We start from the raw sequence: 16,958 nt of genomic DNA on the forward strand, positions 1-16,958 counted from the left end.
GTAGAAGAGAAAGCTGGCCATGTAAAGAAGGAAAAAGGTTAATTTTAATCTCCTGCAACCTACATCTGTGCATTCCTACTTCCTTCTCCTTTGCATCTGTTGTTTTGTTCCATAGTTTTTGTTTCTTGTGATTTTTATTTTTTTTCCTGAGAATTAAAGTTATGTAGATACAAGCACAAATCTATTGAAGTAGCATTTAATTCCAGCAATATTGCAGCTTGAAACCACTAAGATTTTATCTTGGGGGGGTGGGGGTGGTGGGGTGGGATGTTGTAACTGTATAAGTTTTCAGCTGTGACTATACCTTTAAATGAAATCTCTTTGTTAGTGGGATTTCACTGTTTATTCACAAGGTTTTCATAGTCTGCAGCCCTTACATGCTCTTGCTTACCTAATTTCTGTGAATGGAAGCAGGTATAGGCTGTGGTGTCTTGCTGTCACTCAGAAAGCAGAGGCAAACTAGCTAATATGTAAAACCTTCTTCTCAATAATGTAATCCAGGCATACATCAGGTCCTTGAAGAGGAGCTTATAGTATGGCAGCTAGAAGATGTTAACTGAGTTGTTTCGAATAATGAGAGTGGATGAAAAAGAGCTGATATGCCCACCATAATCCAATACTTCGGAATTTTAGTTACCTCATCTCTCCGTCTTCCTCATTCTTCCCAAGTCTGAATAAAATCACCACATCTTACATATTGCCTTTTTCAAGCCTTTCTAGAAAAAGTCATTGTCAAAAACTATGTAGTGAAGTGTAAGTCCAATCAAAATAACAACTGAAATAAGAGCTGTTGGTTTTGAGGCTTTCATTTTTCTAGGATGAAGGTGGCAGTGGAGGGAGGGATTGTAAAATCTAGTGTTTTCGGTAGCTAGGTGTTACAGTTGCCAGGCAGTGGTACATTTTTAAGTACATGTTATACTATGAAAGGTAAACAAGTTCTGTATGCCCTCTATCTCCTTTTCCAGCTTGACTCAGATTTAGCTCCTTTGAAACTTGTGAAATAAAATGAATTAAAGGAGGATCAGGTCTCTTACTTTTATGCTGTCTGAGCCATGATTGCTTTTCATGAGGGAGTATCCTTAGCTTGAAGCTCTCGGGTAATAATGAGTTCCTCAGAACAAATTGTTTTACCTACCATACGACAGAATCTAGGAAGTTACTGGGGTTTCAGCACTATTTCTGTACCATTTCAATTAGTTGATCCTGTACTTTTGGATTTGGGTTTGAGAAGATAGGAAACAGATTTTGAGATCAAGATGTGTTGCTCAGTTGTCTTGGTAACTACTAGATTTGTTGCAGATACATTTAAGAAGTAAAAAAGTTATTGCTTAGGTGTCCTAGAAGCTTTTTTCCCTCCACATGTGTACTGTTCCGCTACTTTAGCCTTTTTTTCTTTGAAACAATCTCTCCTGGAAACAGTATTCTGCAAATTGCTTCCCTTGGCTGAAGGAAGCTAATTAGACTAACAGACTAACTAGCTGGACTTCCCTGTGTGTTGTTTAACTTGGTTTTCCTGAAAGCTGCTTATTTGCTGAAGAGCCTTCTCTCACATTCTAGCAGACCCTTCTTCTTTTCTTGAAGTGGTCTCAACACCATCCAAATGTTTCTCTGTACCTGACACAACCTGTGGCTTGCTTGCATTAAAGAATTAAAAAATCTAGAGTTTAACTTACTTGAAAACTTTGCTTTCCGTAACAAAATTGATAAACTTGATTTTCCCCTTACAGTATCATTTCCCATTATTAAATCAAGAGGACTAAGTGACTCAAAAGTTTCAACAGATGCAGAGTGTTCTCAATCTTGATTCTTGGCTGATACGTCTTCTGTCTTGCTTATGTCAAAGATATGTTGCATCAAGACTGTGCAACACTGACCAAGAATACGGCTGAGTGAGATTGGCTCAAGCAGAAAGACTGGATGAAGTCTATGGGTAGGCAGAGGAGAAAAATCCAAGGGCTTTTCGGACGTACTAGTTCTTACCCTCTCTGTGAGTGAAGCTTGATGCATTCTTACTCACCCTGAGGATAGCCATGCCCTGTAGCTTACTGGATCATATTTTTTAGCTCTGTCTACAGTTGTTCTATATTGCACTATTAATGGCATCTGAAAGGAGATGGAAAGGGTATTGGGCTTGCTGGGTTGATCTGGGTTTTTTTTGTAGCATAGATCTAATCCCTCTTTGTTTAAATAGAGAGAAATGCATAGTTTTCATTGCTATAAAAATGTCACTAGTGTAAAAATAACATCATTTGCATTCAGAATTCATCACTGGGGAGTCAACATTTTCCACTGTGCTCCCTGAGACACTTCTGCCCTTTTACACAGAGGAGAAAAAATGGTAAATTACAAACAACCATATGCTCAGATTTAGTAAAGATTTGTTTTTAATGATTGTACCTATAACAGTGATTTAAGCTAGTCTCACATTGTAATATTGATCTTAAATGTTGTTGTGCTTTAACATTGCTTATATACTATTTCAGTTGCTCTTTCTTCTTTGGGAATGGATTTTATTAGTAACCATGATTTAAATACCAGAGAAACAATTCCAGTGGTCAAAATTTTAGATTATCTGGCCGCTAATTAAAGATGCAATCCATAATACACCCAGGACCAAAACCAGCAGTAACCTGTCAGAGAATCACATCAGAGTGAGAGAGAAACACACATTTCCTTAGCTTAGCTGTTATAGGACTTTTACTTATAGTGCTTAATCATTCTGGTTGGTGAGAGCGGTCAGATTTATTCCCTCAACCAATTACCATCTGGGATTTGTCATTTGTATTTTTTATGCGTCTTTGGTCTAGTGTGTCTAATTGTCATACTTGACTGCAGAGGTTGCCTGTGGATCCTTGTCAAGATTTTTCTCTAGTGCTTTTGGTTCATCTCTTCTGTTTGGGCCATAGTATCAGTTAACTTTCCTCTGGCAGCAGATGGATGGCTTCAGATACTCCCGGAGTCCATTGGCTGTTTCTTGTGTAGGCAGGACTTCAGCCTTAAAGGGTAATGGGAAGGGTCTGTTCTTTTTCTGGTCAGAGCACTCTCTCTCCAGTGCCGTAAAGCATTACAAGATCTGGCCTGTCTGCATTGAAGATTACTGAATGGTGTTTCTTGCTCAAGTTCAAATTTTAGTTTTGAATAAGGTGGGAATTGGAAGGGGAGAAAAGTTACATGTTTTTTGAGAGCTCTAACTCTGGTAATTCTATATCTGTTTACTATTAACAAAAGTTTGGGATTCTTTTATGTCAGGTGCAGGTTTCTCTCAGCTCCCCTTTCTTTTCATGTGGGCAAGCATGGGCCTGGAGGAAGGAGGCCCATGGGCAGGAAATGAAGAAGCTGTTGTTTGTTTTGTTTTTTTTTTTTAATACTGTGTCTGTTATCTTGGCCTCATCGTTGACTGTGTACCGGTCATCAGCTGTTCAGTGTGCTCACATTCACTGGAACTGGAAACCAATTTTTTTTTTTTTTCAGATGTTCAGTTTAATAATTAGGATGCCTAAAGCTAATTATGACTCTTCTAAAAAATTTCTTATTAATTGAAGACTTGTAAAATGATGCTTCTTACCTGTTTTAAACCCATATTAAAAACAGGTAGAGGTGATTTGCATAGGCAGTAAATAATTTGTGTTTTCAATAAGCTGTTAAATTTGTAAATATAATAATTTATCTTTTTATTCCTAAAGTACTTTTCAAATCTTATGAAAAGTTGTAAAGACATTTATCAGATAAATTGACATTTTTTTAAACTGGTCTTCTGTGGTTTCACCAATTTATGTGCTGCAGTAGATGAAATGGGAATGTGCTTTTGCAGACTTGCAGCAAGGGTGAAGTTGTGCTATCAAAACAAAAAGTTCAAAAACAAAAGTAGGTACATAGAATTAAAAAACAGAGAGTTAAAAATGCTGTTGAGCAAAAACGTGGTGTGATCCTAGTACTCTGTTATCTGTTACCTGGGAAGTGGTGACATTTCCAGACTCCACAAGGAGTTGTGTGACTTGTTCAGGTTTCTTTAGTTACGATGTCAGTTCAATTTAAAGAGATATTTAGGACCTGATGTAAACAATTTTTAAATTGGAAGCAGAAATTCAGATTAATTCCCTGTAATCACAGGGTTAGTCTGAGATGATGTGGTTTAGGAAGTCTGCTTCTGGGTCACCGTTTCCACCACAGAATTTTATATTCTGGTGAGAGCCAAAGTAGATTTAGAAACAGTGGGAAACTGAAATCTGATGTATGATTTGTCTTTGAGTTACTCAGGTGCACACTGCAATTTAATCCAATTCTCTTCCATTCCAGTGTGGCTTGTGTACTCCATTCATTATTGTTCCACATGGATCTCTGGTGTTAATAACATAATGTTTAGTCATGTTCTATGTGAGGAAGTTTATAAGTACTCATATCTAAACAATAGATGTAATTATGTCTTCCCAAGAATTTGTAGGTTTTGTTTATTTTTCTGCTGCACACTTATCTGTGACGGTCATGTTCTAGTAGCTCAGTGGTTCTTTGGTCATAAATTCATGGGTTTGCGTTCTTTTCCTCTGTTGTGCTCTGTGCTTTCAGTTGTGGAGAAACCGGAATGGTAATCCACTGAGTCTTGTGCCACGGGGCTTGATCTTTGGCTAGTTGTAGCTCTTCTGTTAGGCACAGGTCTTCTTTTAGGTGCCATGGCCAAGCTGATGTTGTAAGCATGGGCCAGTGTACAGCTCTCATTTATTTTAATAACAGTATTTCCTTTTTATTAGGAATCTGTGTACTCTTTTAGGCTAGTTGTGGTCAGAAAAGACTGATGCAGGTAGAAGCTACCCCCTTGTGAAATTTATATACCTTACTAGACAAGAAAAGGCTTTTCTGTTGAACACCGAGTAGTGTGTTTTAAACTTTGCTCCTGCTGAGTTCAGCAGCAGAGCTGGGACTCGGAAATGGAAGCTTCCAAGGTTATTATGAACAAAATTGGAGTAAAAGACTTCGCAGAAAATATTAAAGGCAAATTATAGTGTTTTTATAATGTGTTTAACTTGTTTAAAATATTACAGTGATACAAGGATTCCACAAGCACCTGTAGCAAATTTTGTGTGCAGAGCAATATTGTGCGTGCCGCTCTTCTGCTTTACAATTACAATGTTATGAGTGTTCATAGCTGTGCAGCCTCACCAGTATGAACCAATGTGTGTATGTGTGTGCATGTGGTGGGGTGTTAATGTCACTTTCCAGGTGCTGCTTTCGCTGACTGGCAAGAAACATACGTTTCACAGTTTTTTTTGTTTAGAGCTGTTTTGGATGAGCTTACTTAGCACATGGCAGCAGAAGCAATCAGGTTTCCCAAGCAGGTTACAGTTCAGAAACGAGAGAGTTGTGTAATATAGGAGAGGTGGGGAATTCTCTCTAAGGGGGGCATCGCATATGCTATTAAATTCTCAGCCATTTTATACCACAGGGGCTCTTCTAAAAAAAAAAGAAAATATTTTGAAGATGTGTCTCAAAGGCACATGTTTGCTAAAAGACTATGTTGGTTTTTTAAAAGGTAGCTTGTGTTCATATGTGTTGTTGAGATAACTGTATCTGTACAAGTGAAGTGTTGGTGTATTGCTGGAATCTGGAAAAACATAGGTGCTTTGTGAAATTCATCAGAGAATGTGCCAAGACAACTTGCACTTGGGGTGGGATGCCTTTGCAATTTCAGTCAGACATCTCTCTGCTTTTAGCGTGACTTGGAGTTATGGGTAAATATGTTCAAAGAATAGCTATTTTTATGGAACACATGGGTAAATATGTCCAAAGTTTTTTAGGGAAGACAAAACTATTTTTGCTTACACGCTCACCTGGCATACTAACTTTTCTTTTGCAAAAGTTCTGCAAAATGAGAGGAAACAGTTATGCTTCTTAGAAGTGAAAAAATAAATTTAAAAAATGTTTGCATGTAAATATGACTCACAATGATACAGGCTGGGGCTGGTGGGGCCAAGGAGGAGCTCTGGGGCAAGGCCTGGACAGCAAAAAAAGGGCCAGCGGTGCCTGGGGCGGTGTGAACAGGGCACGGCCCTGAGAGCCAGGGGAGGGCAGGGACTGTCCCCTCTGCTCAGCGCCTGTCAGACCCCACCTGCGTACGGCCTCCGCTTTGGGTCCCGGGTGCAGGGGTGACACTGACAAACTCGTGGGAGGTGAGGGGAGGCCACCAAGACAGTGGGGCTGGAGCCCTTGCCCTGCGAGGGGAGGCTGCAGGGCAGGGGCTGGTTTATCTGGGAGGAAGCATGGCTTCGGGGTCACCCAGCAACAGCCCAGGGGATGGAGGAGATGCAGCTGGGCTCTTCACAGCAGTGTGTGGCGGGAAGGTGGGTTAGAGACAGCCAGCACAAGCTGAAACAGGGCAAATTCAAACTGACTATAAGGAAGAAACCTTTTCCCCACAAGGACAGCCCAGCAGTGGAGCTGGGGGCCAGACAGGTTGTGCTCTCTCCAGCCTTGGAGGTTATCACGCCCCAACTGCCCTGAGCAGCCTGGTCTGAGCTCAGAGCTGGCTGTGCTTTGGGCAGGGCTTGGAGTGGAGACCTCTTGCGGTCCCTCCCTAACCGAGTTATCCTGTTGTCCTCCATGTGACACAAAACAGTGCGTATGTCTGTGTGTAGGTGTAGTCTTGGTTCCACACGGCACACAGCTTTGTTTTGAGACAGTGACAATGGTATACAGACCTATTGAGAGTGGGATCTTTTATTACAAAAAGTCAGGATTAGACTGTGGAAATACAATGCATAGTGCTCTTATAAAGTAAACTCTGAAAGGCATATTTGGAATAATAATAATTAAAAAAGCTTCATTTCTGCCTACATGCACAAGAAAGCAAACGATACATCTGGACTTGGGAAACAAATAAAAAACCAACCTGGAATCTGAACACTCACATTTTCACCTTTCCTTATTGCATGTCTTTTCCTGAGTAGCACTGGGCATGGATGTTGTGGTCTTGCTCTGAGATGATAGTATGCCTTTTGGTTGTGTTTTGCATACTTCTTAATATAAAGTAGCAGAGAAAAATCCTTAAATTTCCAGCGTTTTCTTTATATTGCTTGGGGAATATGTGGAGATGTTTGATTTTTCTTCTTTACAGGCAGGAAGATAGTTTAACCTTCAGCAAACAGCTAGTTGCAGTAGTAATCCACCTCTGATTTCTCTATTTTGGAGACAGATTCATCCGTCAAGTCCTGAGTGCAAAGCTAAGAGTGCTTACAGAGCACTTTGCCATATATGTTTGATTACTGGTGCACAGCTGCTGTTCTGAGTAATTAATGTGAGAGTATAATATCTTTCAGATGGGTGCTGTGTCTTTATTTCCAAGGTCAGATGACCTCTCTTGCTTATATTCTCTTCTGTCTATGGCATTTTATGTAGGTTATTGATTTTTGTTTGCTTGCTGGAAGTAAAGTGCTTCTTGAAGGCTGGGTGAGAAAAAGCAGGCAGACCTTGTATTTGCTTGAGGGAAATGCTACTAAGAATAAAAAAAAAGTGGTTTTTAGTAGTCTTCCAGCTACCACATATGAAAAGGGATTTAGTGCTTATAACCTCCAACCTTAATAGGTGGTTCTTTAAATTACTGTCCTGAAGACTGATTGTAAACAGTCAAATAAATGTACTTGACTTAGAAGCTTACTTTTCGTTGAAGGCTATTGGGACGTAGGTGACTGAAGGGCATTTATTCAGATCTACAATTTTATAAGTAAACTTCTAACAATTAAAATTTCTCTTTTTTTGAAAATTTCAAAATACATTTGAAAATAATATTTTATTGTTTGCAAAATTAAAAAGTGAAATTAAATTGAAATTATCGGAGGAAGGGCAAACAGAAGAGGACCTTTTTCAGTAAAAAGCTTTGAGTAAATCTTAAAGTTTCTTCCTCATCCCCTCAAAAGACACAACCTTGAAAATTTCAGGATATCAATATTTGAAATTAACCTGAGATCATTCTTCAGATGAGGGCAATTTCACAAGTGGAACTTTGGAAACATTGAGTTTGCAAAAGGAAAACACTGGGGCTCTCAGGTGGTGTTAAACAATGTTCTGTATGGTTTGTAATCTCCATATTTTGTTTCTCACAGCTAGACATGTCAGTGATGCTGTCTGTCCATTGTACGCATTATGTTGTGAGCCTGTGCTAAGACTTCTAAAATAGGATCACATATTTTCAGATATTACCAGAACATCCGTTGTTGTAAATATTGTGGCATCTGACACCTTATTTGACTTGAGGTATAGCTAGTCTTCATGCAGTTGAATTTTGCCTTCTTTTCTAACTTAAGATAATTCAGTTAAAGATGTGTCAGGATACATGTGATAAAGATTTCAGAAAGTTGGTCATCATCCTGTGTTTATGTGTAGCTTCATTTCATTCAACTAGTACTGCCCTTTTTCTGTGGGTGGCCAATGACACTTAGGTGTGAGTCAGGGGCTACTTTGCAACAGATTTAAGGTAGAATTTTTAAACAGTCCTCTGTTTTAGCCTAATTCTGTCTATGTGCAAAGCAATGGAAATTTTATAACTGACTTCAATGGAAGCAGGAAATCCTGCTTGGAATGGACTTTTCAAGGGGTTGTTATGCCTTGGCATTTTCACCCTTCTTTTTGTGGGCTTAAAATGGAAAGCTCGCCGGTATTGTTTCTTGTTTACTTAAATAATATGTCATATGCTGTGGGGAGGACAGTGGTTTGTTAGTTTTGGCACACACTTGCATACACACCTGTACTCTGCCCATTCTTTCCTGATTTCTTGGAAGTTTTAGCTGGAAAAGACCTTACCTTGTCACTGAAGCCTTCTTACTAATGTACCTTCTTTAGCTGGAAAAAAAGAAACTGAGTTTTTTCATAGTTCTTTTGAAAAAGGATTAGTTTGTTTAGAACATCTTTATCTCTTCAGTTAATGTGATTTATTAGCTATTATTTTACAACTGCATTTTTGATATACTGTAGCATATACTATACGTTTTTCTCCCTTGTGATGATGGTAGGAAAGGCAAGTCTTAGAGGTTAAACACAGCATGCTAGATTTGCAAAAGCTGTGTATGAGCTGTTTTTGAAAATGAAAAGATCTGTCTGGAACAAGGGCCAAGTTGTATTTTATTTCCTTTTTTTTTTTTTAAAGGACTCCTAAGTTTTTAAGGCTAAAACATTAGGTGTGACAAAGACAAGGAGTGTTTGCTGAGCTGGAAGCTGCACCCACTAGATTTCCAATGGAAGTGTAGTGCAAGTAACTCCCACCTAACCTTGCCTGCCTGTCAACTTTTCCAATAGAGGGCAGCTGAAATTACTGTTGGTTTCTCGTCACAGGAAGTTATTGCCCCCGCTCTTTTGCAGAGAGCTCATTTAGTCAGCAAGGTGTCACCTGAGCCTCCTTGCCGCAGTTCAGTAGATTTGGTTCAAGTTCTATTTTACATTCACGTAAATTTTTTTAATTGGTAGTTGAAACATGCTTTTATAGACCCTTCAAGTTATACGTCTTCCAACAGGTGCCTTTTCCTTTAGTACTTACCAATAAGTCACAGGCTAGAGCTGTATTTTACTTACAGATATGTGGCTTGACTTAGGGACCTAAAAGGACATAAAATGTCCTTTTTATGACACTACATTTTAAAAACAGAGGGCAAGGTTCAAAATAGCTGAAGCTGTTACATAAAAATGAAACCTTCTGAGCTAGATAGGCCTGTTTGCGCTATGAAACTTGTAGAAGCTAATCTGTATTCTGATGGAGTTTTCTGTTTCTATGGCCTGTATATTTACAATTATTGACAGACCCTTCTAGTAATTATATCATCTTTTGAGATTTTTACTCAAAGTCAGCAAGGCTAAGATGCGTCACTAGTCTCGATGAGGTCATGGTTATGAATATTAGTAATGTCTCCTCAGTGTTTTAGGAAAGATGTTTGGTGCAGAAGCCTTCTTAAGTGATTATAGATTCCAGGAGGGTAACTGTGTTGTATCTAGCTGTCATGTGCTTCTCTAGGGAGAGGGAACAGGTGCTTTAGATAACTGAGAGTGCATTTTTATTTCTAATGATTTTTTAAAAGTGCAGAGAAAGACTAGCTCAGCTGAAGATACCGTACTGAAGAAGTGCAGTATGGACAGCTGGCATGTATCTGAGCAATTGCAGACTCCTGTGATGGGACGAAGTCTGTCATTTTACATTACAGCATCCTTCCTTTGCACTGAGTTAGTGAGCTGTAGGGAGAGCGGTGGAGCAAAGGTGGAATATTTCTGTCATATCTCTACCACGGTTAAGGCCCTGGCAAAAGTTAGCTTTTCTAACATGCGCCTGCCAAGGTCATTGAAATGCCGCAGCAGTCCATGGAATCATATCCAAGGAGTTGCTTGGAAATGATTCTTCCACAAAGAATTTGTCCGTAGAAGTGGGAAGTCCCCAAGGGGATTGTTGTTGGTTGCTGCTGTTGGAGATCATTTGCATGGGAGGTCATACTGTTGTGCTGGCTGTCGTCTGATTTCAGAGCTGATGAAGTCAAACGTTTGTCTGCTGGGGAAGGACGGGTGCCTTTTGTTGCTTCTGCTTATTGACTCCACTTTTTTTTAATAGTAACTTCAGAGGGTTTTTTTTTTTATTTCTTTCCAGCTGTGACAGACAAAATGTCAATAGAATAAGTGACCTACCCACCAGAACTTGCCATGAACCATTTGGTTGGACCGCCTGAGGGGGAGGTAAGTGAAGAGCCAGCAAATGGAGCAGTGAACGAGTCAGTGGAGGCTGACCTGGAGCACTCAGAGGTGGAAGAGGAACAGCGGTATGCAACTCGCTACCCAAGGCATACAAACAGCAGCCAAGGGGGCCTGTCTGGGCAGGAGGAGGAAGGGATGCTAGCTCGTTCAGCCAGCACTGAGAGTGGTTTCCACAATCACACGGATACTGCAGAAGGGGATGTGATAGCCACAGTGGAGGACAGTTATGACACAGAGAGAGTTCAGGAGAATGAGGATGAGAGCGCATATGCGGTGCAGTACAGGCCTGAGTCTGAGGAGTACACGGAGAATGCTGAGGCCGAGCATGGCGAGGCCATTCATAATCGAACATTGCCCAATCACTTACATTTCCATTCCATTGAACATGAGGAAGCCATGAATGCAGCCTACTCGGGTTATGTCTACACACATCGGCTCTTCCATCGAGGAGACGATGAACAGTATGCTGAGCCTTACGCCGACTACGGACTGCAGGAGCATGTGTATGAGGAGATAGGAGATACACCAGACCTCGATGTTAGAGAGGGGATCCAGCAGTATGAGCGGGAAAGGGAGGAAGCTGACAATTACCGCAAGGAGGCACTTGGTGCCCGGCTTCACCATTATGATGAACGGTCTGACGGAGAGTCTGACAGCCCTGAGAAGGAGGCAGAATTTGCACCCTACCCAAGAATGGATAGTTACGAACAAGAGGAGGACATTGATCAGATTGTAGCAGAGGTAAAGCAGAGCATGAGCTCCCAGAGCTTAGACAAGGCAGCTGAAGACATGCCAGAGGCGGAGCAGAGTTTGGAGCATGGTCATGCACTTGCTGGTGGTGGACATGAAACTAATGGCCAGCTCCCAGCTGGTTCTCGAGTTACATCCAGCTCAGGAGAATCTGTACAGAGGTACAGCAAGGAAAAGAGAGATGCAATTTCACTGGCCATCAAGGATATTAAAGAGGCTATTGAGGAAGTGAAGACAAGGACCATCCGTTCTCCTTATACCCCTGATGAACCTAAGGAGCCTATCTGGGTGATGAGGCAGGACATCAGTCCAAGCAGGGACTCTGACGACCAGAGGCCACTAGATGGAGATGTGAGTATACAAAGCTTTCAGCTCTCAGGTTATGTACATCTCTTTCCTTTAATGGTGACATACATGGCAGTGAAGGAGGGTGCGTTTTGTTCTTGTTCCGTGACTCACCCATCAGTAAAGTATGTAGTGCTTTGTCTATTTTAACTTTGTACTCTAGAGAGCATGTCAGAGGTAAGTACGTGCATTATCAGTGGGCCAAATTTTTCTTTATGAAGCACTGCTGACCCCAGTTGTACTATACAAGAATTTGTCACGTGAAGCTCTTTACTTGTTTTTTTCTGAAAAAAATGCTGTTACATTTTTTACTACCATGGGGACATTTTAGAATAGCTACCCAACACTTTGTCTTCTATTATCTATCCTTGTGCGTTTCTGTTAATTCTAGGTTTCTAAGTTTCATTTTTCTATCATGTAACAATCCTAACAGTTCCATCAGAAATCTAATATTCTTATGATGGTATCATAGATCAGATTCGTATTCCAGAAAAGCTGCAGGTTTTTTGTCCACTTGCAGGATCTAGAAATGTATTATGAACCTCAGTATATTACATTATTACTGTAAAGTGTATTCACTCTCCAGCAACCTAAGTATTGAAGGCCATCATTCAGATTTACAGCATCAGCATTTCTTATATTCCGTACTTCTGGCGTGAGGCTTAACTTGGATCAGAATCAGTTCCCAGTTTGTGGTTCCAGCTGCCTGTATGATAATCTTTACGTGAAGTTTTATGGGTTTTCTCCATTTCTAATAAAATAAACTCAAACAACTGTTAACTGCATTAACTTTATGCCTGATATGAAAAGAGCTGGTAGGCTAAATTTACTGGCCAAAAATAGCCTGTCATAGGGACACATGCTATTGTTTGAAGGATAACTGCACTGCAAACATCTGCTCCATCCTCTTTATTGCTGTGGAATGTTTTTTGTGACCTTTGGTTTTTTGGAAGAACACTGAAAACAGAACTTTTTGTGTGTTGCTTGGTGTTTTAAACTGAATTATTTTAATGTTCTAGGAATGCATGAGAACTATCCAAAACACCTCAGCCTCCGCAAAGGGAATTCAGATGGTGAAAAAAGATCACATGCCATGTAGATCTATGACAGGCTTCTGATTTTTTTATCTGCCTTCAAAACAATGAAGGCTAGTATTCTACAAATGGGAAGAGACTTTTGGAGCATGGTGTTTGAGTTGCTGAAAAGACACGCAAGCTTATAGAGACATGTAACTTCCAGATTTTATTTTTCGTTGAAAACTGTTGGAAACACACAGTGATTAGTATGTTTCGGTTGTTTTTTTGTTTCTTCATAGTTTCATTGAAACTTTTTTTTTAGATCTATATTGCAAAAATTACTTCTACAAATATTTTAAAAATTATGTCTGTTACAGAGTTGATTAGCAGTCGCATGGAGGGCTAAAGCAATCTTCCCAAATTATTCTATATGGGAGAACAATTATTTTTAACTTCTTTAAAAATTTCCAAAAGCTGTAAAAAGTTCTCTCCCCTTTTTCAAATAGATCGCTTTACTCTTTTGCTGTACATTTTGTTCACCATATTGTCTGTGTTTCTAAGTGCTGTCTTTATCTAGGAGGATCAAAGAATTTCCTGTTGCTCCCTGGTTGTCAGGTTGTAACACCGGGTACCATGATGGTCTTAGTGACACCAGGTTGGGGATCCTGAGAGCACTGAGTCCTTCTTGAAGGTGCTCCAGCTGCTCTCCAAAATCTTGCTGCACCTTGCAGAATTTAACTCTTCTAAGGTGCGCTGGTAGGACTCAGGCTGGTATGTTCATATAGTAAACAAAACCGGTGTTTCTGTTGGTCTGTATTTACATTAGGTATTTAAGTACACAGGGGTTTCCATTTTGCTCCAAAAGTTAATTTCTCATTCAATATTTTTCATAGCCTGTCAGATAAGAACCTGACTGAGATTTTCAGTGCTGGCTGTAATCAAAACAGTGATGTATAATGACAGTTAGTATAGATCAGTGCAAAGATAAATGATGGTTGTAGATGTGCAGACAGTCTGTGTTTTCAGAAAGAGGAAGTAAATTAAGCAAATAGAAGATCTGTAGCAGATGGAGGGGAATACATGTTGTAGAGGAAGGTACTTGGGACTGGGTAGGAATTTTGTTTTTGACTGAAGTATGTATTTGCTTTACTGGATTATTTAATTCAGATGCCAACTCATGAACAGTCTGAACAGTCTGCTTTCTTTAACAAAGCATTCCTAGAATTGCTTAGCAGTAAATTGGGCAAAATTATGTTGTGTTGACTAAGTGACCAGGAGTGATCAATTGTCATAAAAATATATTTGAAGCCCATTCATCTAAATGTAGATTTTTCTTCTGTCTCCCTTGAGAAAGAAATAGGATCTCAGACAGGAGCTTTTCAGTGTAACCAGTATATGCCAGAGATGTTATTCGGTCTGATCTGCAACATTGGCCTTGAAATAAGAAGGAATTACATAGCGTATTCTACCTTCAGGCAAACACCCTTTTCTTCCCCCAGAAGTATCAAGGAGCTGCAGATAAGTGATGCAAATTGGGTGCTTTTATTACCTTCACTTATTTTGCAGGTCCACTTTGAAAATTGTCCCCACGTTGTTTTTTAACAAAACCGTTTTGCTTTTAAAGACAGAATTTACTTGAAAATATTTGTAGTCATTTTGTGTTGTTAATCATGTGATACTGAAACTGGTAAGACCTCTTTAGATCCAAACAGCAGTCACTTTTTATTTAGCTAAGAGTTCTCCACGAGAGAGCGATGAAGCCAGGAAGTCAGAATAATGATTTGCAGCGGAGACTCATTAAATACGGCAACTTCTTTTGCCTTTTTTCACAAGGAAGTGAATTTACTCCCCAGTGCTGAGCATTTGGATGATACATTCACAGCAGAATGTTTGGTAGAATACCACTTGGAAGTGTCCAGAGACTATTTTGAGAAGCTAACAATCCAGAAGTGTTCAGCTAGCCTGCAGCTGGGTATAGTTTGGGACTGTTGGGAAAGACATGCAATGACTGTGATGGTAAGAAAGCTACAGATCACTGTATCCCTGGTTTATTCACAGTTTAATCTACTAGGAATTTCAGTCATTCCTATGTATTTCTCTATGTATTCTCAATAAATGTTTGGTAGGTATATGAAGAAAGAAAATTGCTCACAGCCCATGGACAGTTCTACTGTAAAAAACTCTGGTAAGCTGTGATGTAGGAGGCAGGTAGCAGACTTCTGTGAATAAATAGTGTACTGAAGTACCTGCTTGATATTTAACAATGGAGGGTATTTGCTGTTGTATGCCTTGTGCACCCTGGTTCAGTGATGCATGCTTCCACTTGAATAGGAGACGGTCTGGACATGTAGTTTGTGGGGAAGGTATTGTGCTTGTGTATTTGATAAAAGCTGAAAAATTCTCTCAATGTCCTTTGAATAAATGCAGTAAGACTTTTTTTTTAATTTACCACACATATGAGATATGAACAATCGACATATATTTCCAAAATCTGTTTATCAGAAAACTTTTTAAACCAAAGCAGACCATCATGTGGATATGGCCTCGTGAGGATCTTTTTCAAATACAATAGCAGTTAGAGCTGCACAACTGCAAGAAATATGACATCAGGAAACTGACACCCATGATAGAAAAGACTGTGGAACTGCAGTTAGGTTGTGTTTTCTGAGTGTGAAATGGGAGAGAATCTGTTCACATCATACTGAACAATGTTCATAGCTGGAGACCAGCATGGAGCTTATGGTATGCATGTGTCTGAGAGTGGTGGAGGGGGATACCTTTTAGGAAGGGGTGTTCTTCTAGATGCACACAGTTATCCCACGGGAATGGAAGGCCCATATCCCATTTAGGTAGCTCTTGCCCATCATTCTTCTCTGTCACATTCTCCACCAGAAACCTGCTGTGAATCTGCCTAGCCAAGCACAGAAACAGTGGTGTTTAAAGGTCTAAATAGAAGGCATCTGCAGTGCGTGATCTGGACTTAAGGATGAACACATGTTCAAGTGGAAAAGGGAATTGTTTTGTGTAGTAGATACCTCAGAATACAATTAAATATTCTGGTGTATAAACTGTACGGAAGGTCTAAAAAAGCATCTTTAATGTGTCACAGAGCTTTGAGAACAGTGTCTTGCTTAGCTGTGGAAGTACAGAGACCTGCTGAGAAAAGCACTGAAAGGCACGAAAGCTCAAGCAGATTTTTTTTGGCTGGGATTTAAAGAGAATTTCTGTCCTCTCATGTCCAGAGAAGAGAAGCAGGCTGCCTGCTTCACTTCTGCCATAATCAGGAGAAAACAGTGGTTTGGAGGGAGAAATTCTCCATTTCAGAGCTAAATACCATGACCTTTTTCTGAGGTCCATTCAGATATCCATGGGGCTATAGATCTGAAAGCCAAGTTTTGCTGACCTGCAGGGCGTGGTTTGTTGCTGCGTACCAAGATATCAGGTTTGCAAAGCCCTCTCATCAGTGTTCACAGTCTCTGTTCCTCTGCAGTCACTTGAGGCGGTGCAGTGTTAGAATAAATGCTAATATAAAGTAAAACCATGTACATGGGTGGTTTGGATTTGTGAAGTACAAATTCAGAGCCGAAGACAAGGCTTTCAGGTAGAACAGAACTGAGCTGCATTGTTTTTCTTCTCTGTTCTTTTTCGTTACGTATATTTTATTTCAACCTTTGAGTTCTCAGTTGGAGGATTTTCTCAATTCTGATAACTCCAGAAGTGAAGGATTTTCATGGAGGTGAATTTGCCTCACTTTTTCTACAGCAGGAGTAATGTATTATTAACAAGGCAATAGAGAAGTCTGTTTTAAATAATTAATCAGGTTTCAGTAATAGGTGAGCAAAGGAGGAAAAAAACAGAAAGAAAAGAAATTAAATAAAAGATGAGTTTATATTGGTAGGATATTGTTTTCTTTTTCTGAGCAGACCTTTTAAAACTGTTGATTGAGCACACAGAACACAGATCATCTTTCCATCATCTATGTGAGACCACAGTCTTAAAATTATACAGAAAAAAATGCCCCAAAAGCCCCAAACCAAAAATCATTTAGAAAAAAAGTAAACAAAAAGCATTTTGATATCCAGGGCAGAAAGCTTTATGCTGATTCATCAATCGCACAGAAAAAAGCTTAAATTT

General features: G+C 39.7%; 1 protein-coding gene across 3 annotated transcripts in view; it reads left to right on the top strand.

Annotated features, from left to right (window-relative positions):
* APBA1 (amyloid beta precursor protein binding family A member 1) overlaps positions 1–16,958 on the top strand; it is a 99,184-nt gene that overhangs the window by 53,158 nt on the left and 29,068 nt on the right. For all 3 annotated transcript variants that reach the window (XM_082336548.1, XM_082336546.1, XM_082336547.1), the window contains exon 2: positions 10,610–11,814. In XM_082336548.1, coding sequence (XP_082192674.1) covers positions 10,663–11,814 — 1,152 coding nt within the window. In that variant the 5' untranslated portion in view covers positions 10,610–10,662. The remainder of the gene's footprint in view (positions 1–10,609; positions 11,815–16,958) is intronic.

The sequence above is a fragment of the Platalea leucorodia genome (genome assembly GCF_965183815.1).
Source record: "Platalea leucorodia genome assembly, chromosome: Z".
Lineage (NCBI taxonomy): Eukaryota > Metazoa > Chordata > Aves > Pelecaniformes > Threskiornithidae > Platalea > Platalea leucorodia.